General features: G+C 30.7%; 3 protein-coding genes across 8 annotated transcripts; 1 reads left to right on the top strand and 2 right to left on the bottom strand.

The window, feature by feature from the left end:
* Nucleotides 1-1,823: 1,823 nt before the first annotated feature.
* On the top strand, nucleotides 1,824-4,680 carry LOC106777087 (ADP-ribosylation factor-like protein 8a). Its single transcript, XM_014664606.2, has 6 exons — nucleotides 1,824-2,031; nucleotides 2,749-2,830; nucleotides 2,935-2,967; nucleotides 3,086-3,207; nucleotides 3,980-4,141; nucleotides 4,283-4,680. Exons 1-6 carry the CDS (start codon nucleotides 1,994-1,996, stop codon nucleotides 4,398-4,400), a joined length of 555 nt encoding a protein of 184 aa, XP_014520092.1. The 5' UTR covers nucleotides 1,824-1,993; the 3' UTR covers nucleotides 4,401-4,680.
* Nucleotides 4,681-5,578: 898 nt separating this feature from the next.
* On the bottom strand, nucleotides 5,579-10,850 carry LOC106776309 (telomere repeat-binding factor 2). Of its 4 annotated transcripts, none has more exons than XM_014663717.2 (8): nucleotides 10,617-10,849; nucleotides 10,057-10,135; nucleotides 9,685-9,947; nucleotides 9,298-9,524; nucleotides 8,713-8,797; nucleotides 7,215-7,298; nucleotides 6,420-6,769; nucleotides 5,579-5,919 (listed from the first exon to the last, which is right to left on the bottom strand). In XM_014663717.2, coding segments are annotated over exons 3-8 (897 nt in total). In that variant the 5' UTR covers nucleotides 9,835-9,947; nucleotides 10,057-10,135; nucleotides 10,617-10,849; the 3' UTR covers nucleotides 5,579-5,918. The 4 variants fall into 4 exon arrangements, with proteins under 4 accessions (XP_014519203.1, XP_022631318.1, XP_014519201.1 ...); XM_022775597.1 differs by having other exon boundaries at nucleotides 10,100-10,135; XM_014663715.2 differs by lacking the exon at nucleotides 10,057-10,135.
* Nucleotides 10,851-13,080: 2,230 nt separating this feature from the next.
* Nucleotides 13,081-20,384, bottom strand: LOC106778036 (probable amino-acid acetyltransferase NAGS2, chloroplastic). Of its 3 annotated transcripts, XM_022787343.1 has the most exons (11): nucleotides 19,873-20,383; nucleotides 19,647-19,734; nucleotides 19,048-19,256; nucleotides 18,778-18,929; nucleotides 17,986-18,182; nucleotides 17,762-17,916; nucleotides 17,330-17,427; nucleotides 16,386-16,497; nucleotides 16,124-16,283; nucleotides 13,670-13,742; nucleotides 13,081-13,370 (listed from the first exon to the last, which is right to left on the bottom strand). In XM_022787343.1, exons 1-11 carry the CDS (start codon nucleotides 20,248-20,250, stop codon nucleotides 13,214-13,216), a joined length of 1,779 nt encoding a protein of 592 aa, XP_022643064.1. In that variant the 5' UTR covers nucleotides 20,251-20,383; the 3' UTR covers nucleotides 13,081-13,213. The 3 variants fall into 3 exon arrangements, with proteins under 3 accessions (XP_022643064.1, XP_014521408.1, XP_022643065.1); XM_014665922.2 differs by having other exon boundaries at nucleotides 17,762-18,182; nucleotides 19,873-20,382; XM_022787344.1 differs by lacking the exon at nucleotides 16,124-16,283 and having other exon boundaries at nucleotides 13,240-13,370; nucleotides 17,762-18,182; nucleotides 19,873-20,384.
* Nucleotides 20,385-26,188: the final 5,804 nt, after the last annotated feature.

The following is a 26,188-nucleotide window of genomic DNA, read 5'->3' as shown; positions in this document are numbered from 1 at the left end:
TATAATATAATAATGTAAAAAATAATAATGATATGATGAAGACAGATAACAACGTAAAATATTATTCTAATTGGAAGCTTAATGGTCGGTGGTTTTAGATGTGTATTATTACTTCGTTAACAATTGTATATCAATGTTAATGTTTGATAACATTAAAATAAAAAGAGGTATTTTTTTTCCTTTAAATTAAAAGCATCAAAATTAGTTTAAATTCATAAGTTGATTTAAATTGGAAGCATCAATTAGTTTAATTTCATAAGTTGATTTAGTTTATCATGTGTTGTGGGGTTGAGTTTAATTTTTTTTTAAATGTGTTAAACTGAACTTAATTCACATATTAAATAGGTTTAAACTGAGTTCAAAATGAATTATTTATCTCGAATTAATATCACAATTTTCAGTTGAATGTGATGTGAATTATTATATTTAGATATATTTAATATTTTGATATATTATTTTTTCAAAAATTATTGAAGGTGAATACTTTGTTTCCCTTTTACAACTAGTCTTAGATCCGTGTTGTGTGCATATATTTTTTTTTTAATTTGGATTAAGAAAATTAATATAATTATTATTATATTTAAATACATAGTTTATTTACATAATTATATATAATAATTATATATATAAGTGTTATAATTATATAATACTTAAATAATGAATTTAATAATATGAGAAAATGAATAATTAATTACCATTATCTTTTATAACGAATTAATTAAATAATAATATTATTATTTTAATATTTATTTCTTAATGTAAAAGTGATAGATTATAGAAAATATAGTTAACAATACCAATACTACTAATAATAATGAATTATACTAATAATAATTTTATTAATAATGTTGTCAATAGGTTAAAAAAGATAAAATTGTTGATTTTTGTAATGTCCAAAATATATTGATAAAGATGGTAAATGATAACGTTGATGATAAAGTATATTAATTGTTTTTTGAGTTTAAAAATATTGTAAATCAAGCTTTAATGTTTCTAATAAATTAAACATCAACGTCTTGATAATAGTAAAATTTTCAAAAGTTATTAAACATTTTATTATACACGTATTAGTTAATTAAAGAGATTTGAAACTAGTTTTAAAAATTAAAAACATTCAAATTATTAAAAAATCAATTCACTTTTTATTAAAAAATATTAATCACAATTATTTTAACAAATAAAATTAATACTTATAATAATAATAATAACAACAGTATCAATACTAATAATATTAACAATAATAATACTAAGATTAAAAAATAATATTTAACAATATCAATACTAATAATAATAATAATAATAACAACAATAATACTAAGATTAAAAAATAATATTTAAATATGAGTTTGTTTGTTTTAAATTATAAAATTGAAACTAATGGATTATTGTTGTATAATAAAGTAACATTGTTATAGAATTAAAATTTACAATTAAATATCTGAATTATTTATTATATTAAAATTAAATTAAACCTCTGAATTATACATTAAATTAAAATTAATTACATATGTATTATATTAGTTATATTAAATTAATTACAAATTTTAAGATTTGTTTTAAATTTAAATTTTGTGATTAAAAAACTTAAAACTTCTTCCATATTTATTTTTTATCATATGTATTATATTAGTTATATACTTATTAAATTTGAATAACTATATATTTTTTAAGATTTAGTTATTATTTGCATCATTCAAAAAATGGATTTTCAATAATTTTAGGTACAGTTAATTCGAATAAATCTTTAGAAAATATTAAACCGATATTAAAGATATTATATGTTAAAGACTAAAGATAAAATACGGTTGGTGTCTTTTTTATAAGAGTTTGATAGGGAGTGAAAAGAGAGGGAGGGAAGAATAGGTTTGAGAGAGAAAAGGCGAATTGGATTGCATTTCTCTCTCTTTTTGGTAGACCAAGAGGGAAATCGGAGATCTGATTTCTTTTTCTCTTTGCATAATTTTGCGATCAGAATTGTCATCAAGAAAAACCAATGGGATTATGGGAAGCTTTTCTCAATTGGCTTCGCAGGTAGGCTTTTTTTAACCAAAATAGTCAGGCTTTTCGCATTCATTGGCTCTTTGCATCACTCATGGTCTTTTCATTTTCAGATTTCTGGTATTTGTGTTTTTTCTTATAGTCCGTTGATAGTTTGTAATGTGTATACTTCTCTGCGTTTTTTTTTTCTCAGAAGGAGGATTTATTGGTGGTCTAATGTTTTAGAGTATTGATTTCCAATATTTTTGTATTCAATGCAAATATGTATATATCTTGAGTAATGTTTCACGATTTGTAAATGTTTTCACCTTTCATATGCTACGTGAATAGTTTTGTTTCAAAGGAGATATCTTAAATTTTCTAGTTATCGCCTTCGTAATTTTGGAGAAGTATCGGAAACTTGTGGATAGGAAATTTATGTGTGTCTGTATGTATAATCTTTTTATTTTTCAATTAATGGAGGAGGATGTTTTCTTGTCCTTATTGGTGTGGAAGGCAAATCGCCTAATTAAATTTTTTGTCCTGCACTTCGAAATACGTTTATGTGTGAAACGAAATAGTGCTTTTTTAAATTGCCTTTGATTGCCCTAATATTGCTTTCTCTTTTTAATGCACAAATTTTAGTTTTAGGTTACACTTGGTAGTGAAATCATACATTTTTAGGTTTAGGGTCTATGCACATGATCCGAACTTCGTGAATCACTTTCATCAAGAAAACAAGAGCTTATTGTGTTGTAAATTTGTTTGCAGCCTATTCTTCAAGCAGGAGATGGAGTTATCTCTGATTGGACTTCAAAATGCTGGAAAGACTTCCCTTGTAAATGTAGTCGCTGTGAGTATAATAATCACTTTGTCTTTCGCTTAGTAATTTAGTTGTTTATCTATAAGGTTGACTAACTGACAATATTTCTTATACTTTTTCTTTTTGGTTTATAGACTGGTGGCTATAGTGAAGACATGATTCCTACTGTAAGTACACCAGATGCTTTTAATTATTCCTATCTCCTCCATTTATTCAATTTTACGGACTTTTCTATATACCATGGGCAAATAACATTCTGATCGATTCGTTGTTCTCTGATTTCAGGTGGGATTCAATATGAGGAAAGTGACAAAAGGGAATGTGACAATAAAGTTATGGGATCTTGGTGGGCAGCCTAGGTTCCGCAGCATGTGGGAACGTTACTGTCGTGCGGTTTCTGCTATTGTGTATGTAACGAACTTCTTATCTTTTTCTGAATTGTTCTCTCTCCCTATGTGCTCGTGCCCTTGCATGCATGTTTCTCGTATATAATTTACATGCTTATACTAATACAAATTACTGATAAATGTTTATTGTACAAGTCGTATTGGTAATGAACTTGTGTGTACAGTCTTTATGTTGCCTACATGTTTTTGATTCTGGTCTAGTGATCAATATAAGGTCAATTTGTGTTTGTTGCATTTCATGGTTGTTTGATAATCAAAGTGCGTAGTTGTTTATTTGTGTTTATTGTAGTTGGGATACATCCAGAATAAGTCTTGTTTGATGGTAACTAGTGGTTGAGATTATTTTTTCTTCCTTGAACTCAAACAATGTTCTTCACATTTATCTATGACAGTGATGTCAAACCAATTGCTGCTTAGATGCCTTAGTAAAGGGCTCTTCCCTGGTGTATATGTATTTATAAATAAATTCAATTGTCCGTCCATGAAGGGGTGAACGCAGACTTATTATCCTTCAATGACCTTAGGCCAAGGACCTAAAACTTTAATTTGCATGCTTTGCTGCTGCCTAGTTCCGAAAACACTTTGTTAGTTATATTTCAATGCAATTTTCATTGGTTGTAAAAGTTGCTGCTGCTGAGAATTCTGTGCTTAGATCCATTGCACTTGTATGATTGGATCGTGCACTCTTTGGTTTAAATTTACACTTTGAGCTAACAGTCTAATGCTGAATCTGTTCAACTTAGCAACTAAACATCATACCATATTTCTGCAGTTATGTTGTTGATGCTGCCGATGCAGATAATCTTAGCATATCAAGAAGTGAGCTTCATGATTTGCTGAGCAAACCATCATTGAGTGGCATTCCTTTGTTGGTATTGGGGAACAAGATTGACAAACCGGGCGCTCTATCTAAGCAAGCGTTGACTGACCAAATGTAAGACCTAATATAAGTATGAAGCAATAAAGGAGTAAACTAATTGTAGAAAGTTATAGAACTAAGAATTCATTTTCTCCTTCAATTTTCTTTCCTATGTGTTCATACTACTTTAGTGCTGAAAAATACTATGGTGTGCAGGGAATTGAAGTCAATCGTTGACAGGGAAGTTTGCTGCTTCATGATCTCGTGCAAAAACTCGACCAACATTGACTCTGTTATAGACTGGCTTGTAAAGCATTCCAAATCGAAGAGCTGAACTGCTTCTTTCTATTTTGAACTCTAGTGTAATTTATGGTTGATACATTTATGGATTTACTAGAGGCGTTTGCATGTCTAACTCAGTTGCTGATTGGTTATTTTCCTTTTGTCAGATGCTTTGTAATATAATATCATTCTTGTCCAGTAGGAAATCAAACGGGATGACATACATGTGAAAGGTTACATTATGAGTAAATCAGTGTGTCATAGGCTTAGCCACATCATTAAAATTCATTGAACTGCATTTGCTATGAATAGATGTTCTTTTATCTTTCTAACTCTGGATTGGATATTACATATTTTCTAATGATCTAATATCTTATGTCCTTATTTTAACCCCACGAATCTATTTAACATGCGCAAATTCAGCTGCTTTCATTGTGTTCAATTATTTGTTTCGAAGGGTTAATAAGTTGGAGGTTTTTCTTATGTTTCTCTAATTTAATATTCTATACCTTGACTCCATGTTTGATGTTTGGCGCAAGAGCATGATGACAAAATACCTAACTAATGTATACTAATTACTACACCTGATCATAAGTGTATCATGCAAGGTTGTAAATTTTGCTAATCAAACACCAATATGATTTCTATTAAAAATTGGAGGGAATTTTAGCTAAAGGGATGAGCTCTCTTAAAAATCTTGAATTGGGTAAATCATTTAAAAGAATCAATATTAGAAGTTGTTCTTTTCAATCTTCTAATTTTAGTGACGTTTTGACTAGTTTACAATTTCACAATAGGAGTTCTAAATTAAAATATAATTTTATTTTAAAAAAGAAAGTTAGAAATTATATTTTCAAGTATTGTTTTTTTTATTTAAAAATTATATTTATTCTGCATTTGCGTTACTTTTAGAATAATTTTTCCGATGCACTGCGCATACAATTATGTGTGAATACATAAAATCATGATTTTACCTTACCACCGATCATGCCAAACTAGAAGTTGTATTTAAAAATTAATTTTTTTTTAAAAATCCATTTTTTAATAAAAAAAATGTAAAAACAAAGCACGATTTAATTCACTTCAAGCATTTAGATCACCAAACCAAACTCTTTGTAGAATACTACTTATCTAATTTAGCTTTTTCTCCAAATCTCAAAAATAAGTACAAGACGATATCAACTTAAAAAGAAAGGATTTGTGTAAGACCTACGAGAAAGTGAGACTCAATTTTGTCATGAGAAAATTCTAATAAAATCTGTATTCTTCTATTTACTATTATAGGATGTCCATCACACGGTTCCATCATAATACTCGATCACTACTTCCACTCTTCCACTAATACTTTGTATTCTCGCCTCAATTGTCTTTCTTTAAAATAAGGTAAAAAAATAATAAATAATACGCTCTTAAGGACTCCTGACAAAATGTTTCATGGATCAACCACCGCGTGTTCCAAATTTACAAACCTAAATTATATACAGTAGTTGAATACATGAAGGAAGTGTAGCAGCAGAATTATGAGCTCAAACTGATACTGGTCATATCAGCAGTGCAGAAGCTGACACCATCTGTACACATTTGGAAAATCAAAATGTTAGCTAAAAGAACTGACACAAACCAATTTTCTGCAGGAACAAGAATGATGTAGTACTAATAAAAACAAAGAGAAAACCTTTTGACCCGTATTAGTTAACAAACTGGAATCTTTTCACAATTGACTTTGACAGGGTTTTTGTTGGCAATTAAGATTAGGATCACTAGTACTTAGAAACCGAGTCAAAAGAGAGATGAGAATTTTAACTAAGATATTGTCAAATGCTATTCTGAGGACAATCCTGACACGATGATGAAGTTGCCTTTCTTGACTAGTTAGTTGAGATTTCAAATTTGAAAACAGTCTCTGCATGAACTTGGAGAAGGTTGTTAAATTGGATAAGCAACAAGAAATGGTGGGCAATTACATTGGAAATAGTAAACACTTTCCAACAGCATTCTAATTGGAAAAAATATTCTGTAAACACAAGTTTAGGCATTGATAAATTTTCTTGGTAATGAAAAGGAAGCTTACCAAATGTGAAGCGTCTTGCATTTTAGAGCCTTTATTGCTGCTTTTGCAAACACTCGTGCAGCCTCTGCCTCGGCTTCTGCAGCGTCTGCCTCCCTAGCTGCTGCCTCAGCTTCGGCAATGGCAGCTTCCGCCTCAGCAACTGCCTTTGCAGCAGCAGCTGCTGCTTCTTGTGGTGTCACACCCTTCATTTTAGATAGCTCTGCATCAATTTCGGATTTTGAAAGAATGTTGACACCAGTCTTCTCAGTTTTTGGAGAATCTTTGGGTCTTCCTTCCAGGAGTAACAAGGAAGAACATCTTCTTTTCTCAGATATAGTTAAATTTGTTGCAATCCTGTACTTATGCTTTACCTGTCATTACTCGTTAGATATGTCTCACTCAGGATCAATTGACCAAATACTGATTTTAATCACATACCCAATATTTACCTAAAATTAATTTAGCATTAGACACGAATATTTTATCAATTCAAAATTTGAAATAGATTTATCACTCTTGCGAAAAATCTGTCAGATATGCATAGTTCAACTACTACAAGAGAACATATTTATTTTTGCATATTTAGATACATGTAATGTAACCAGTTACTTAGGCATAAATTGTTCATAACCTTGAGTAAATAACATCAATACGTTGTTAATAATGTATCTGTCATACAATAACTAAAATTTATCCACGCTGACTGTGTTTCATTACAAAGTTTTGTAAGTAAAAATGCTGCTTATTAGGAAAATAGGGTCCAATGATTCAAGCAAAATTCTGTCTTGTTAAGGAGTTAACTAACGATAAAATTACCTTCATTAATTTTCCACTTGCCACCATGTGCTTCAGTTTTGTTGACAGTAACTTTCTGAGGGTTGGTGTAGAACAGTATTGATCCTGATGAGGTGAAGAATTGTCATTACTTTCCATGCACTGGTACTGACCAGCACAAAATTAAACTTTTAAATCGATATTATTTACTGCATTTAATAATTCTATAAGCCAATCAGGATTAAAAAAAGAGCAATAAATAACAAATTACTATTGGTTGATCTATGCTAAACACTTGCGAAACATGGGTGAGCAGAAGAGTTAGTAGCTTTTAATGCTTGACATGTGAGACCCCCAGCTTGGACTTGGAAAAAAGAAACATTTAAAAGGTCAAAATCTTTTGATAAATGAATTCTTAGTTACATGCCATAACAAGTTGAAATTGTTGATTGATAATAAACAATTAGCAATTTTGGTAAGACAAAAGCTAATTACAAGTTTATTTGACTAGCTTATAAACTAGTTTTACCAACACAAAAGTGTTTGTTAAGGTACTTCAAAGCAACTAATTATAAGAGCTTATGAGGCTCCTTTCCCTAGCTTGTAGCTTATTTAATTTTATTCTATTACTATCATTTATATTTTAATACATTTACTTATTATCCTTAATTTCTTTTTACCTATGATCACCTATTTTGAATGTTACATTGACAATTAGTCATTAAACAATTTTTAGTATTTGTCGAGTTACTTTTAACTTTTGTTAGTTCAAATTAAAAAAGATTTAACATTACAAAATGAAGTAAATAACCTTTATTTACATGATACTATTTGAAAATCGTACAATGAAAATTAAAAAAAAAATGCACCAGTAGTTTAAATTAAAATTGAAATTAAACTATTTATAAGATAAATAAAAATTAAATTTCATTAATACACATTATATCAACTAGTATAAACTAAATCCCTTGTCTAAATCCAAAAAACATATACGACATTAAAAAAAGAAATGGAAGCACTAAAATGTTTGATAAGAATTTACTTATTTGTTAAAAAAATATAAAATTATAATTACATAATATATTTTTGTTTAAAAAACACAAATCTTATCTATACAATAAAATTTAAGTACTTATGTCCATTTACAAGCTAACTTATCAGTTACCATATAGCTTTTGATAAATACACCTATTATCTAACTCCATGGATCACCCAGAGAAATATTTCAAAATTTTTTCCTGAATTTTGTGTATTGCAAACTAGAGTAGAAAACACGGACACATACATTTCCTTTGTCACATATAAGTAATAAATCAATCAATGCAAAATGTCTGCATGGAAAGATATATTATTTGATGGCATATTAATGAATGCAGACAATTTACTCCCTAATATTGAATTAAATCTTTTCATGAGAAAGAAATTAACAGGAAAAGAAGAAGCCAACAACAAAAGAAATTAAATATTCTTTTAGAACTGAAGTTTACAAGTACTTGATCATCATTTGTTTCTTGAGATGCTTAGATTCTAGTACAAATACCTCTATATATGAAGCAATTGCTGCCCTGTCGGAACCCTTCGGCTCCTTCAACTTGATAATAGACTCTAATATAATATTATCCAACCTGACATTATTAAAAAACATACAGCTGCTGTCATTGAAATGCATAATGTGACAATTAATAATAGTTTCAATATTTTGACAAAATTACCACAAAATTTGACAGAATATTGCCAACAGAAATAACAACAGAAGATAACTATTTATCAACAGACAACTGAATATCATACTTTATGTGTATCTTTGTCTTGCTAGGTTCAAAGTCATCATGAAATTAAATAAACAAAAATCAACAGGAATGAAGAATCAAAATACATGATTCCTCATTTCAAGAAACTTAGTTTAATTTTCTATTTATTAAAAAATCATTTCTAAAAACTTAGTTTAAGTTTCTGTTTATTAAAAAAATTGTATACTAGTGCACTGTATTGTGCAATCTTAAACCTAATTACTTGCAAGGGAAACATAATAATTATACATGTTTCTTCATACAGTTTTTAAATTAACTCAACTAAGCCGAGTAGACCAATTACTAGTCAAGAGTAAATGACAGATATATTTAACTGGAAGTTCTGTAGCCTTGACACTTTTTCCTTTGAATTAGGAGATACTCCACCAGAAACTGCCAGAGGCTTGGGATCCCCTGCTCCTCTGTCACGTTGAACTGCAGTACTCAAGGCCATGTGATTATTGTCAATTTTTGGGGATGGTAGTAGGTTCTTTTTAAGAGCAAGCTTTGCCTTCTGCCTTGATCCCCATATTGCTGTCACATTTATGTTCCTCCATTTGTCCTGATTCACAGTTTAAAAGCACACATGATACACCCTGGTATGCTTAAAATTTAGAAATTTTCTGAAAGCTAACAGAACTCTGCAAATATTGATGCAGTAAACAAGAAGGTCATTTCACATGTGCAGAGTAGTAACATTTTAGGCTGACAGAAATACTTACCTTGAGATCGACATTAGAACGCATGCGCAGAATGGAACTGAACTCTGGATCGGTAAGTATGGTGCGCCATTTTCCAGCCCCATGTTTAACAACTCCAGCTTTCAATGCTGCTTCTTCCTCCGCTGTCCACTTTTGCTTAGGAGCACCCATTAAAATAAGTCCGAATCCTTTCTATGACAGCCAAATCTCTGCTTTTGTTTTAGTTGAGGACTGTCTTCTTCTGCATGTCCATCAACCAACCAAAAAACTCTCCCTTAACTTACCTACAGGCATGAGAGTAAAAAAAGGTTAAATAAAAATGACAAGACAGTTTCATATTTAAACACATTTTCTTCTTCAAATATTTTCTTAAAACAAAATAAAAAAACAAACCCAAGATCTTCCTCATCAAGCATTGACTTCAATTTCCAATTACCTTCAATCTCATTCACAAGACATCTAAGTGGAAACTCTGGAAAGTCCAATAATTACATTTTCATATTATTTATCAGGAAAAAGTGATATAAGTTAAACATTGTCAGAAGCATCTTGACCAGAAAAAGAAAATGTTGCAATGACAATACAATTATAAGAGTCCTTGCAAAAGTAGCAAAATGGCACCATCTCATATAGGCACACAGAAAGAGTTACACTACCAAATACCACCTTTAGTGACCTCTAATTCTGCATCTGATTCCATAACTCTCATAACATTATCGACAGTGCAGAATTACCTCTAAGGGTTATTGCATCACCGCCTCAAATAAAAACCCAACTGATGCTTTTGATTCGGTTTCAAATTCATTATGCACACATAAATCTTACATTAATTAAACAAACACAACAATGACAAGGAAAAGTAGCGGCCTCTTCAACTCGTACAGGACACTTAATAAAAGTAACAGAGAAAATAATCGGCGATGTGTAATCTATATCAGTGCACACTAACTAACCTGGAATATAGATGGCACAAAATTTAGTTGACTTGGGAGAAAAAGGAAAGAAAATTAACGAAGAATCGACGGAAGAAGATGTAACGCATCGAAGAATCGCGGGGCAAAGATGTGAATTGGGAGACTTTGGAGTACATACACGCAGATAAATGGAATTGGTACCTGCGAGGAACAGGAAAATAACAAGAGAAAAAATAATTGATGTCTTCTGGTTTATTTGTTTTAACATTGTTTTTTCTGAGGAAAAAACTAGCAATTTAATACTTTTTAAAATTGCTAGAGGATCCCTTTATTGTATCCAAATTTGTTTCTAGCTTTTCTCTATAATTTTCCTTTTCTTTTGGACTGGATCTCGATCCACCGAATTCCATAAAAGACCAACCACCCGTGTTCTACTACTCAGAGTTTAAGTACAATTTAAAGGTGAAAATAGAATAAAAATTAAAGGGAAAGTAAATTATATTTATTTATCATTAATAATTTTATTTTATTTTAATTACTTAATTGTAATAAAGAATATAAATATTATCAAAGTATTTATAATATAATAGATTATATTATAAATTATAATTTGTAATTATTATGTTATAATAAATCTTTTTTTTCTATTTTATTTTTTAGACAACTACTTTTTAAATTAAAATAATTATTTTATCAATTCTACTTTTTAAATATTTTTTTAATTTAATTATTTTTAACCTAAAATAGTTACTTATAAAAAAATCTAAAAAATAAATAAAAATGATTTATAATAAAATTTAAAAATTATTTATATTTATTTTTATAATTATAATAATAATACTTTTATTATTATAAAAAAAAAGTGAACATAAATGTAAATTAATATGTTTCCATTAATTAGTTATATAAAAGACATAATAAGTAAATTTCTATAGAAAATTTTTCATATTTATTTTAAAAATTCAAACTCGAATATTTGTATATATTGTTTCTATTAAAAATAACTTTTTCCATAAGTGATCCTGAAAAATCATTAATGTACTCTCATCTATTAAATTTGTTTAAAAAGAATACGATCAAAAGAAAGGAAGCTTAAATTGAAAATATTATTAAAGAACCAAAATCATACCATAATAAGTAATAAGCATCCTTCAACTGGGAAATCACTATTTTATAAATTGCACTTGAGAATAGCAGCAAAGAATAATCACTATATTGTTTTGAATATAAATTCAATTGAAAAAGGGAGAATGTGGTTTTGAGTGAAGTGAAAAAGACAAAGTGAAACTTCAAGGGGAGTTTTGCAAAGTTGCAATTTAACAAAGATTTAGATCATTTCAGAATTATCTCTTCAGTTGGTTATATATACAAAATTAAAGTAAAAAATTAAAAATAATCTAAAACAGTTATAAGAAATGTGATTCATCATAGAAAAGTGTCTTCATTGAAAGGAGAAGCATATTACTTAGTGTGTTGGTGAAAAATAAGTCCCCTTGATTAAGCAAAAAGAGAAAGTCTTTAAGGTGAATGATTAGAAAAGATATGACTTAATTTTTTGAACTTTCTTCATCATAAATGCTTAGGAGATTGTGTTTTAGGGATAGATGAATATTTTAGTTGAGAGTTTGTTCACAATCTAGTTGTATATTAGTTTTAGAGAATGGAAGTTCTACTACACATTTAGGTTAGGTTTAAATGAGGATTGAGACAATCAGATCCCTTGAAACCTACTTTATTTACTACAGAAAGTTTGAGTCAGTGGTATCATGAAAAAGAGAATTTTCAAAGACCTTTATTCTAGTTTACTGATGGTGACAAAAATAATGGAGGTAAATATATTACAATATTGAGATGATACCATTTTTTCTTTTGAGACTTCTCCTAACACTGTTTTTGTCATAAAAAAAACAAATCTGATGCTTTGAACAGTATTTTTACAGAAAGTTACCATTTACAAAAGTAACTTTCGAGCTACTAGGATGGATATTGGAATAGAAAAAAAGCATGTTATGAAAACATTAGATGTCTTGTTTTGTGGGTAGAGTTTGCCTTTCTTTTAATTTGGTTTTATCCAATTTGTTGAGATTAGAGGAAAAGTTGAACTAGAGTAAAGAGAAATGATTGTGTTGTGGAATATTAAGTTATGAAAATGAATGTGCTTTTAATTCTCGAATATCATTGACAAGATTATTTCTTTTGCTTCTTTTGCTTGGTCTTTATTGAGAGACTAGTCAATGTTTAGTCTTCCCTGGCATACTGTTTTCTAAAATGAGATTAGCCTTGTTTCTGTGAAGCTAGGTGTGGTCATTGTACTCAAGTTGCTATAGCTTGGGAGACAAGGTTTTTATCACTCTTTTTTACTTACTGTATACATGGATCAAGTTTTATATTTGTATGGTTACTTTTTATTGTTAAGTGTTTCTCAGTTTTAGCCATGTAGGAAGAGTAGTTGATGCCCTTTATTTAATATATTGCTTCTGCTGATAAAAAAAAAGGAACAAACTTAATGCTACAAATGGACGACCTGCCTGAGATATACACTGATGATCCAGATTCCTTATTGTTATAAGAATGTTTATAAAAGTACCTAATATATTGCATCCAATCAATAAGAAAAAAGACAGCATAAAGTGGAGCTAACTTGAATCAGATTTTACACCAACAGTAATTCCACTTTTATTTGGTAGAAGCTTCTTCATATAATACTTAGAATTGCGAGAAAGATTGATCTTTCTCCTTTTCTTTTCAGGAATATAATCAATAGAACATTCTGAAAATCCACGCCTCACAAACCTGTCAAAAAGTTAGTAATCAATTTCCATAATTTGTAGGCATCGCAATTCACAACTAATTCTTTCAGGAATTCCATGTATATATCAACGTATCAACTTCGTAATTGCACTAATATCCATTTTTGTCAATATAGATTTTAGAAATGGTAGAAGAAACATGCAAAGACATGCCACCAAAATAGGATAACAAACAATAAGCTGTGTTCAAGAATCAGTGAGTATGCGACAAGCCACTAAAAGTGAAAAATGACATTTGTTACAATCAAGGCTTATATGACATGTATCAGGGGAGTTACTTACCAATCTGCTGTACGGGTAGTTAGCAGGAAAAGCATATTCAGTCCCAGATACGATGCTTTCTTCTCCATATAATCTGCATATATTTTTATGGTATAATTAAATAACTCTTCTGAAAACATGTGGCAAGCATGATTATAGAACAACAGCATCAATGATTAAAATCATACAGCTGCTCAATAACATCAAAATCTGACGCCCACACCACATAATCTTGACACAAACATGTTTAAAATTTCTAACACTCTACTTGAGATTCCTGAGAACTTAGTGAATCTTAAACTACCCACTGATGTGTATATTTTATAAGAGGGAGAAGCGTATAAGGGAAGAAAAAGAAAGGAACTTTAAAAAGCTGAGCAATAGATGAAAACATCATTGTTTTAACTCTCCCCTTCAAGGTAGAGGGGGGTATATAGATTGCATGCAGCAAGCATGGAACATACAAATTGAATTCAAAATCTTCCCAAGGATTTAGTTAAAATATCTACCAATTGATCACAAAAGTTGACAAATTTAGTAAAAAACTTCCTGGACAGGACCTTCTCTTGAACAAAGTGGCATACAATTTCTATATGTTTAGTTCTTTCATGAAAGACAATTGAAAGCAATATGAAGACTTTTCTTTATCATCACATTACAATTTCATTTGCTGTGTTTAGCAGAATTACAACTCTCGAAGGATTTGTTAATCAATACAAGTTCACAGGTAATTAATGTCATAACTCTATATTCAATTTCTGCACCAAACAGGACAACAACATTTATTACTTGCTCTTCCAAAAAATAATATTTTCACCTATAATATAAGTACACGATATTCAGTAGTAGAATGTCTATCTACACGATATTCAGTAGTAGAATGTCTATCTACTAATTCATAAGGCCTCGATTTGTGTTTACCATCAAATGAATATACACAAACAATGAAAAATAGCCACAATATGTCAAAGCATTTCACAAGTTTTCAGTCACTCACTAACCCATCAAGCACAAGAATCATCAATGATAGGCCCGTCGTGAACGTATATAGAGTAAAGGGAGAAAAGGGGATGAAGGAATAGGAGAGGGGATAGATGGGGCCAAGAAACAAGGCCTGCTTGTGCATGAAAGAAAGAAACATGGAGCAGCAGCTGAGAGAGAACTAGGAGAGACGAAGGGCATAACATAATGGACAATTGGCAGAGAAATGTTAGAAGAGAGGATGCATTAATAATGCAGTAAGATGGGAGAGGAGGGTATAGTGGAAGGGAGAAACAGATTGAAGGGGGGAGGAGAATCACTTGTGAGTGCAAGGTTAAATGAAGAACGGCCTACCTCTGGGTGTTTCATAGTCTATACTTCTTAATTTCAAGTTTTGCAAAGAAGCTGTAATCCAACCATTGTTCTAGTTTTTTTCATGTTGATTTAGTTCATATCTTGTTATATATAGGCGGTTATTGGTTTATGAGAGAAGAAAGAGACNTTAACTGCCTTGGCAGTTGGGAAAGGTGGGATGTAACTTGTATAGATAGTTTNAGGATTGTGTGGGGAGAGGTTAGCGAGTNATTGNAAGTTTTATTCAGGANCTTGTTGTCCTGAGAGGGGGAGGTTAAGCTCTCTTTACTTGTTTTCCAGATTGTTAGTGAATGAACAGAGGCTTATCCAGTATTCTGGATTGTGCATTTCGGTGTGTGGAGTGTGTTTCCTATAGGTTCTTGATTTAAGAACTTATTAATTGGTCCGACCTGTCGAATCCATCCCAAGCTTGCAGCTCGATATTATGGACCTTTCCCAGTGATTCAGCTGTCCAGTGATTCAACAAATTGGAAAGGTTGTGTATCGCTTACAATTGCCCGCAACAGCTAGAATACACAATGTTTTTCATGTCTCCCAATTAAAGAAGGCGGTGGGGGAAAATAGAATAGAAAAACAGCTGCCTGCCGAGCTACAAGCCGAAGGACCCAGCTATTGGCCAGTGAGGATTCTCGATAAAAGGCAACAACATCAGGGAGAAGGATCAGTGCAGCAGGTTCTAGTGGAATAGCAAGACGGTGGTAGAGATGGAGCTACCTGGGAAAACGTCGAGACCATGCAGGATCAATACCCTGACTTTAACCTTGGGGACAAGGTTGCTGAGGAGGAGGGGGGTAATGTTAGGCGGTTATTGGTTTATGAGAGAAGAAAGAGACATTAACTGCCTTGGCAGTTGGGAAAGGTGGGATGTAACTTGTATAGATAGTTTCAGGATTGTGTGGGGAGAGGTTAGCGAGTGATTGGAAGTTTTATTCAGGAACTTGTTGTCCTGAGAGGGGGAGGTTAAGCTCTCTTTACTTGTTTTTCAGATTGTTAGGGAATGAACAGAGGCTTATCCAGTATTCTGGATTGTGCATTTCGGTGTGTGGAGTGTGTTTCCTATAGGTTCTTGATTTAAGAACTTATTAGGTCCTATCTACCAACCACAGAAAAATAGCATACCAAGCAATTTGTCACCCTGTCCTTGGCCACGACAATCAGGAGATACTGCAATGCAAGCAACTTCCCCGCACTTCTCCTCAAAGTGAGGAAAAAGGGCGGCACAGGCAATTATGTGACCTTCTCTTTCCACAACAACGAATGAATCCAATGTTTGCAAGAGCTATAAAGAGAGAATGATTAAGATATGAGATATCTTGATAAATTATCACGACCATGTAAGCAACAATATCCAAAACACAAAAAAATATTTAACTAGGCAAACCTCTTCATCAGTCCGCTTAACCAATATGCCAGATGCCTCCAAAGGCTGAATAAGTTGTTTTATTCCAGAAATATCTTTCACCTCTGCTGTCCGAGTGCCTTCATAAAGGTCACTGCAAAATTTATTGAAAAATAAGAGAATGAAATAAATGGAAAGGGAAAAAAACTTTATTTAGTATAATACCATCGTGAACAACATACTGCAGATAGTATAATGCTAATTGCATAGGAAGCTCATGATATCATAGATTTTGGAATTAATTTAATTTTGTAGTGATACAACATATGTCTATTTGGACGAACGTCTCTATAAACACTTTAACAGAACAAAGAAAGAAAAATTAAATAAACTTCTCCATAACAAAAAATTAGCTTATGTGTAAATTGATTTGAAGTAGTTCTCTCATGTTATCTTCTCTAAAATCAAATTCCAAACTTATGCATAAGCTTGTTTCAGTTTATGGTTAAACTTATTTCACCCTTTTCTTCCTTTTTTTCCCTAATTGCCGATGGGGAACTTTACCCAAATAGACCATGTCTACTAATAAATATATGAAGTCACACCTATTTATAACTTGTGTACTAACACTAACATAGTTATTTCAACTAATCCTCCAACCATTTTTAACATATGGTTTCATAGAAGAGAAAAAGGGAGAATGCTCAGAGATGGAGTTCAGATCCAATCCACGTATTTCCAGCCTTCTGCAATCAGAATCTCGACAAACATCAATGTGATAATTAGCTACCCTAAGGGGTTATAAATAAACCTGAATCTCACATCTGTGGCCTGTATGGTAGCTCCACTAGGATGCCCACTAAACTATGTTACCCCATACCTTACCTCTTGTTTCTCTTACCAAACAGGTTACCAACCCTTGGACAAAATAATTCAAACAGAGAAAAAAAAAACTTAGTTCAGAGGATTTCACGAAGGTTGCTTACCTAGCCACCATTGTTCCCATCCCGTCTCTTTTAAACAATTCCAACAACAAAACTCCACTAATAGTTCCATCCAGCAAGTGAACTCTTTGAACACCACCCTGACAAATGGAAGTTGGTATTATCAGCAACATGCAGCAATTGCAATTTTAAACCATATTTTACCATTTCAATTTCCAAGGAGCAACTTCCAAAGAATTTTGAAAGTTACTCCAAACCAACCACCTTACAGTAGCAATATTTTAAGAGAGCCACAGTTCTAAGATCCTTCTAGATACAATACAGTTGCAAAAACAAATGTACACACAATATGTAACTCCTGGCCTGGTCATGGTTTGAAAAATGCTTTTTTTTTTTCTCAATTGCTGATATATCAATACAAACTTAAAATAAGCACAGCATGTGTCATAAAAATAAGGTAATCCATGGACTCACTCTGCAAACAAAAGCAGCAGCAGCCAACTCTGACAGGTAACCGTGCATTCGACTTAACCGCTCTTGACCTCCAATGGCAAAACCTTGCTCACTGGACTCTAAGCCATTTCCATTTTCAAAACCAACACCGTTATGGAAGGTTGCTTTATGCCATTCTGTAAAACGCCCAATAGGTGGTGATTTGACTATTCCATTAAAATTGTTATATTCAGGAGAGTTGAAACCTTCTTCATCAACAACTTTGACATAGTTAGCAGCTACTTCACTTTGCTCAGCCCTTTTACGAATTAGCATGTCTGCTTCTTGAAGAGGCAAGAAACGAATTAAACGTCCATTCTCATCAAGTATTGGACCATCTATAAGGCATATCAACTTGTCCGCTCCTATAGCCAAGGCACAAGCTGTTGCTACTTCATAGGTGCTGGAGGAAAAATAAATCATAATAAATATCCGGGACTCAAGCTTTTGTCAGATTCAAGTCTAGCAACTCTCACGTGTCAGCAAGCAAAAGAATCAGGTGAGGCACACATGGTTTTTGCTGCTCATTTCTTCTCTTTATTAATAGTATATTTTCTGTTGTATTATTAGACCATATCCAAGTATTACAAATTAAACAAATACATACAATAAGGGGGAAAATAGAACTCATTGGTAACACTAGTAGTATTCTGATTCACATACTTGCCAAAAAGCCGGGTACCATTAGTTTCTCAGTATTTGCTCCTCCCACCTCACTTAATAAAACCTTCTATTCAACTCCTCTTATTCTTTCCTTGAGCAACCAAAATACGTTTGTGATTTTACAAATCTATTCACAAGTCTTATTCTTAAAAAAAATAAATAAAAAAAAAAAAATCCTAGAAGAATTATAACTTTTAGGAGGAATGTGGATATTTGACAAGAGACCAAATAATCACAAATTACAAAAACATTAAGATAACAGCTTGTATTTCATCAAGCAATCAATTACATTAAGCTGTAGAAATCAATCATCAGAATAAAGCTTCAAAGCATACTTGCAATTTAATACTTCTCCAGAGCTGGAGTAGCCCAAGTTGGTTAAAATAACTACACAACCACCATCAAGTCTCTCACGCATGCGAGATACGTCTACTTTTTTAACTTCCCCAGTTGACCCAAAATCAATTCCATTGACCACCCCTCTTCTCTGCCAAAACATAAAAATAACAAGATGTACTAACACTGTGATAAAAACATAAAGGGAGGGACAATTTCACAAAGACCACCGTCACTGTATAGCAGTGATCAAATCACAAAATTCAAACCTTGGCTGCAAGAAAGTTACCACTGGCAACACTGACACCCACTTCATGCCATCGACTATTATCGCCATGTCGACGAATATTGCATATGGAAGGTCCAGGAGAAAGTTTTGCTTCGATCATCAATCTTATTCCCCCAGCGGCTTCCATCGCAGCTTCTAGAGATGCTTCATCAGTTATCCTATATCTACCAACATACTTAGGCTGGCAACCTACGAATAAAATAATAAGGTCAATCGCTTCGACACTGCTCTAGCTAACAATGTCCTTCCATTTTCTCTTTTTAGGGAAATGGATACAGTAATATTTGCAAGGAACACTACCAAGGTTAAAATTAACACTGACTTAATCATTCTCACTGGTGTAAGCAAACTAAGCAACCCATTAATTCGACAAATTTAGCTCCTCTAAAGTATGAATAAAGTTAGCAATCCAGTTGTTTATGAGAAAATCACTACTTTATATCCTATGACATTCATAATTTGTTATATTTGTGCAATAACATCAAAAGACCATTTTCTCACCGACAACTAAGATTACTTAGTTTGCCCTTTAAAGAGGATTTGATTACTTTAGAGGAGCCTGATCCTATTTCGACAAACCTCTCTCATTCAGAAGCTTGTCTATCTGCACATGTGTCCCCGGAACAAGAACAAACCGGATACCTAGCTGATGAAGGAAAGCTATGTCCTGCACCCACAATTAGAAAACATGATTTCAGTTTAATGCACACTTACTACATGGGCATGGCTAGTAGTTAATGTAACAAATAAAACGTTAGCAATAAAAGATCATGGTTCTGTGAAAATAAAAATTTGAAGTGCGTGCCTTGAGAATAGGATCTAGGAAAGGACTAGAAACAATTTCTCCAGAAATAATGACAACGAAGGTGCTGCCACGATAGGCCCACAAGTAAGGCCAGGCCTCGCGAAAGGAACGCACGAATTGCTTATCTTCCACCGACCCATTATACCCCTCGGCTTCTATACTCCCATAACCATTCGCTCCTTCGCTCGACGCAGTAAACTTCTTCGAACTTCCCTTCTTTCGGTTACCCAGGGGCCGCGCTTCTGGGCCCCGACGAGGCTTAAATTGCAGGTTTGATTTTGGGGAGTGGAAACACAAATGGTGAGAGGAAGAGTATAGTTTGCGGAAATCAGAGAAGGTGGAAGTGTTCGGAAGGGATGGGCATAAGGAACGTGCCATTAAGAAGAAACTGATTTCACACCGTGCCGGTGATCGGTGGCGGTGGCAAAGAAACTCTCAAACTTTAGCCGCCAAGCCAAGGAAACTATTTGCCTACTTCACTCGCATGATGCTAATTTCTTTTTCTGTTCTTTAACTATTTTTTTCACTCATAAATAGTAATTCTTCCGATTTTAATAGTTTTAACCATCTAACAAAAAGATGGAGTTTCCTTCTTAAATATTAATTTTTTTCTTTCTAATTTATTTTGTAATTAATTACTTTCTTTGTTTGAATCAAAACAACTTTATTGAAAAGGGAGATGAATAAATTAATAAAATTGTTTAAAAGGTAATATATTTATTATTATTTGTGAAAAATCCTTACACAGATGAGAGGGAGAGAGTATGTTTCGGTCAAAACAACAATGCTCCTCTCTTTGAACAATCGGGTTTATCTATATATTGTAATAATAATAATAATAATAATTAGTAATAAGGTTCAGTTAAATAGATTCGTCTCTCTTTAAAATTTGTGTATGTTGTCACTATCGCAACCCTCATCATCCTGTATTTATTTAATAATAATACGAAATATTCACTTGTTCATAATTCCGAACTCATTTCTGTAGTATATATCAATGAGAAATAATTGATGACATTTAGAAAGGATTTATAATATCTAAAGCCGATAGTTAAATGTATAAAAGGAAGAATATTACTATGTTAAAAATATAAGAGGAATTATTTAATACATGTTTTAAAGACATGGTAAAAAATTTATGTCATGTCCCTGAAAAAACAAAGTCATTGTTGATCGTTAATTTAAATGTTAGCATTCTTATTGTAGTTTATTTAAAATTATTATTATTATTATTAGGATTAAATATGTTTTTAGTCCTGTAATTTGGGGGCGATTTTGATTTTAGTCCCTCTTTCAAACTAAGGTACAATTTAGTCTTTCAACTTTTGAAAACTCTGGTTTTAGTCCTTTTTATCAAATTTTTTTAACTTTATTTGTTGTTTCAAGCACGTTTCATTATAGCATTTGGATTGTTTACACTATTTGACACATTTTTGCTTCAACGTTAATTGAGAAACGCGTTTGAAATAGCAAATAAAGTTAAAAAAATTTGATAAAAATGACTAAAACCAAAGTTTTCTAAAGTTGAAAGACTAAATTATACCTTAGTTTGAAAGAGGGACTAAAACCAAAATCGTCCCAAAGTATATTTTTAACCCTTATTATTATTATTATTATTCATAATTTAATGTTAAAATATTAAACATTCTAATCAAATTTTATTGATGCTTTCCTTGCATTTATTATTAAAGTATGCAATTTTTTTTTTTCAAAAAAACAAATTTTGCATATGAACCTAAACTAAATTAACTGAAGTTCACAAAAACATTTAAAAACGAAACTGTGAAAGTGAAGGAGAATATAATAATGTTCTATCCACACTTACGTTTTCATGTCCTACTTGTTAAAGTAAATGTTGATAATTCATTTTGATAAAATGCTGTAAAAAAAAGAAAACAAAAAAGAAAAAAAGAAGACCTCATTATTCATCATATTCCTAAACGGGAAAGGAAAGAAGGAAAAACATTTATATAAAAAAAAAATATTTTTTAAGTTTTTAAATTATATTACATTTATTATTATTATCTTTTAGAACTTATTATCACTTATTGTTTTTATTTAATTTTATTCAGTTGAACAATGTTTGATGTTATAATTTAGTGAATAAATTAATATTGTCTTGATTTATAAATATTAAACATGATTCTTTTAGTACTTATGCGATGAATAATTTGCATTGATAACTAAAAAAAACTAAAATCTTTATTTTAAAATTTTAATTGACTGATATTTTTTAACAATTAATTTTCGTTTCTTCCGTTTTAAGGCATAACCTTTTGAAATAAAAAAAAAACATATTACTCTAAATAAAATGAAGACAATTAATTCTAATAAACAAAAAAAAAATAACCCATCCTTTATCTTAGAACATGGGTGGGAAACACGTCAATTCTTACCGCAATAATTACTGAGTGAGAAAAGAGAAAAAAGAAAAGATACGTCATGCTTTAAGAAACAAAACCTATAGGATTGCATATCATGCACGTAAATTTAAATATATTTTTTTATTGCCCTAAAGAATTTTATATTGTGAAACTTTCACCTTTTTATTCAAGATTCGTATTTTAATATTACTTGCACTTTGTCTTCTCCTCGAGAAGACACGTCACTTCAACGTGCGAAGCCAAAAGTGACACGTGGTTTTTAACTGTTTCTTAAATTTACTTGTTTACTTTTATCGTCTCAGCCTACGCTACACTTTTTTTTTTTTTTTACAGCTTTTAGAAACCACAAATTATTTAAGTAATTGTTTAATTGCTGCCACTAATATTTTTTTATTTTCAAAATTTTCTATTTAAAAAGTAAATTTTAGCATTTTTGTTTCAAATCAAACTAGTCCGGTTAGTTGCCTAAATTATCTTCAGATGTTGGGTTAATTCTATACACAGAACATGCAAACTTCAATTTGTTCGTTGCAGTATAGTTAAAATAACAAATTGAGAGTAAAAACAATGTTTTTTCTCTTCTCAAAAGTGAACAAATAACTTGAAAGAGCAAAACTAAAAAAAAAAAAAACTTAAACATGTTTTTAGTTCATATATTTTGGAGCGATTTTGGTTTTAGTTTCTATTTTAAACTAAGTTAAAATTTAGTCCTTATTTTAATTTTTTTTACTAAATTTTTTTAACTTTATTTACTGTTTCAAACGTGTTTCTCAGTTAACATTGAATCAAAAATGTTTCAAACAGTGTAAACAATCCAAATGCTATAATAACGTACTTGAAACAATAAATAAAGTTAAAAAAAATAAAGTTAAAAAAAATTTGATAAAAAAGACTAAAACCAAAGTTTTCTAAAGTTGAAAGACTAAATTCGATCTAAGGGAGTAAAAAATTCACTTCAAAGGACTAGAAAGATATTTAACCCAAAAAAAATATTTGAAATTTAAACTTTTCCTTTTTCTCTTTTTTTTTTTCTATAAAAGATTTTACAAACATCATATTTTAATGGTATTGTGTAAGCATTGTGGTGACATTTTAAAAAAATAATCAATTGCGAAAATGAAAAAGGTTTGTTGAATTGAGTTGATTTGAGAGTGAGAGAGAGAGAGAGGAGCGATGTGATACCTTGAGAATGGGATCAAAGTAAGGACTGGCAACAACTTCTGCAGATATTAGCACAACGAAAACACTGGCTCTGTTAGCCAAAACGTAGGATTGAGATTCCCTAAAAACATTGACGAACTCTTCGTCTTCCTCCGAGATGCCGAGGTGTTCTCCGGCGGCGCGACTTTGGTGACAGCCGCAGCCTCTCGGTGAATACGTTGTCGTTTTGTTGTTGTGTGACCTGAAAGTACAAGAACGACGAGGAAGGGTTGCAGTTGCGAGTGGTGATAGAAGATGGAGGAAGTGGAAGTTAGGAGCGGAGCCATGGGAAAGGAAAGGCACAGATATGGTTGCCTTGGAAGTGGCCGTAGCCATGGCTGTTGAGCTTCTACCTTCCCTTTGTGTGTAATCTTACTGTAACTCAAGAAGAAGAGACGGAGAGATATTTTCCATTTTGGTAATAATAATTTGTGTTGTGTTGTGTTATTATGGCTATAACATAGAAACGCACCATTAGGGCAAATAAAAAATTAAAAAAAAAAAAAAAGAAGACACAGTAGCAGAGGGAGACTACGCGGAGACACGGTGCCGTTCTATACAGACTGAGACAGGATAAAATACGTTCCTAAAACTACTAATTTATCTATTCGGAATCCACTATTTATTAATTTTAATTATACAACAGAAATATCATTCATATAAACTGAAACAAAAATAATATGATAATGTTAATATTTTGTTTCTGAACTGTAGCTTAGGTTGATATAAAAAAAATTAAATATGGTTTTGTTTTTAATTTTTAGTGAAAATTTGAATTTGTTTCCTTTTTAAATTTTAGACTAATTTAATTTATTATTTTTAAAATAGTATAAATATAATTTTTTAACCAGATTTTATTAAATTTATTTAAGATTTGAAATAATTTTTCAATTAATTTTTTAAAAGAACGTATAGAATTCAGAATTTATATGAAATGTGTTTAAAATATTAAATAATCTTAATTAAATTTACTTAAAATGACTAAATTAATCCATATTTAAAATTAAAAATTAAAATAAATTAAAGAAACTAAACTATATTTATTTTAATATATATATTTAAAATTTTGTTATTTTATGTGCAGGAGGCATATTCCAGTGGAGAAGGCATGCAGTGGTGCATGTGTCAAGTAAGTTGTAACGTATGAAAATGTGTCGTGTATGTTGCGTGTGGGGGGTGGGACCATCAATTATTCTAAATTATTCTATTGTTCTAAAATTTACGATGGCCCTTGTTTGTTTCCACAGATTAAAGCATCCATGACATGAGAGGTTCCAAAAGCAACCTCCTGCTACTGGATGAAGTTGCATTATTATTCATAAAATGACTGTATCATTGAATTCAAGCTCTCTTTTTATTTATTTTAATTCCTATATATATATATATATATATATATATATATATATATATATATATATATAATTATGGGCTGTTTTCTAAAATCAAATTTATCCTCATAATTTAATTTAATTTATATCACAACTAAAATAAGTTATTACATTCATACTCATCTCTCAAAAATTAACTTACAATATTAAATACCATTCACATCACATTTACACACTTATCAAAGTAAACTCAAACTCATACATAGTAAAATTAATCAAATCAATATATTAACTTTTAGACAGTTTCCTATTCCATAATTTTGCTTGTAATTTAATCCTTTCAAATTAAGACAGAATATCATTTCCAAATTCTAAAATTTTAATCTCAGATTAAATTTTACAATCGTATCAATTAAAAATAAAATCAATTATAATATAGATGAATATAAATTTTATTTTACAATAAGATTTAAAATTTATTTCCGACTATCTTAATTCTTAAAATTAAAAAAGATGATGGAAGAGAAATACGAGTTAAAGATCATAACAACTTATTATTTAAAAATAAGTTGAAAATCGTTTCTAAAACAACTGGAACGTGCATTGGGTTCTTAAAATGAGGAAAAGAAAGAAATTTTTTTAAACATTTCTAAATCCTTATTTTAACTCATACATCATACATTAAATAATAAAATAAATATCAAATTTAGTTTACAGTTATAATAATTGATATATACAAACAAAAACACATAAAAACTCAACCCCTTACAATTTTACTATTTATAAAAGTTATAACAACTTTATATTTATTACATGTAGCCGATTTAATTTTTTTTTTGTTTTAATCATTGCGTGAAAATGTTTTACACTTCATTTTGGTTTCAACATAACAGGTTTGATACTTTGGTTCTTAAGGGACATACCATTTCTTATTTTAGTTGTTAAATGTATATAATATTTTATTATTATTTCTGAATAAAAAAATAGTTAGTAAATGCAGGTGAGATATTAAAATTATTCCTGATTTTACAGAATCAGTTCTGTTTGATATCGTTAAAATGCGACCTCAAATTTCAAGGACCACCTTTCTTCGCGAACGATTGAGAAAAGCTGATTCATGAAAGAAGCGTGACACTTGTAGATTAAGTTATGTAATTCTGGCATAATCACTGGATTAAAATATAATGAATAGGAAGATAAGAGACTATGTAATAATTAGATTTGTTAATATTATATTAAAAATATCATATTATATGTACAGTATGATATCTCGGTCGATCGGTTACAATATATCTTATTAAAGATATTGATAAACAGAGGATAAAATAATCAAAGGATAATTAAGAATATATATTTAAAAATATTTAGCAACTAACAAGATTTTCAAGTAAGCCTATTTATATT

The sequence above is a fragment of the Vigna radiata genome, chromosome 11 (assembly GCF_000741045.1).
Source record: "Vigna radiata var. radiata cultivar VC1973A chromosome 11, Vradiata_ver6, whole genome shotgun sequence".
Classification (NCBI taxonomy): domain Eukaryota; kingdom Viridiplantae; phylum Streptophyta; class Magnoliopsida; order Fabales; family Fabaceae; genus Vigna; species Vigna radiata.
Note: the sequence above shows the minus strand (reverse complement) of the source record. Positions and strands in the feature narration are given on the sequence as shown.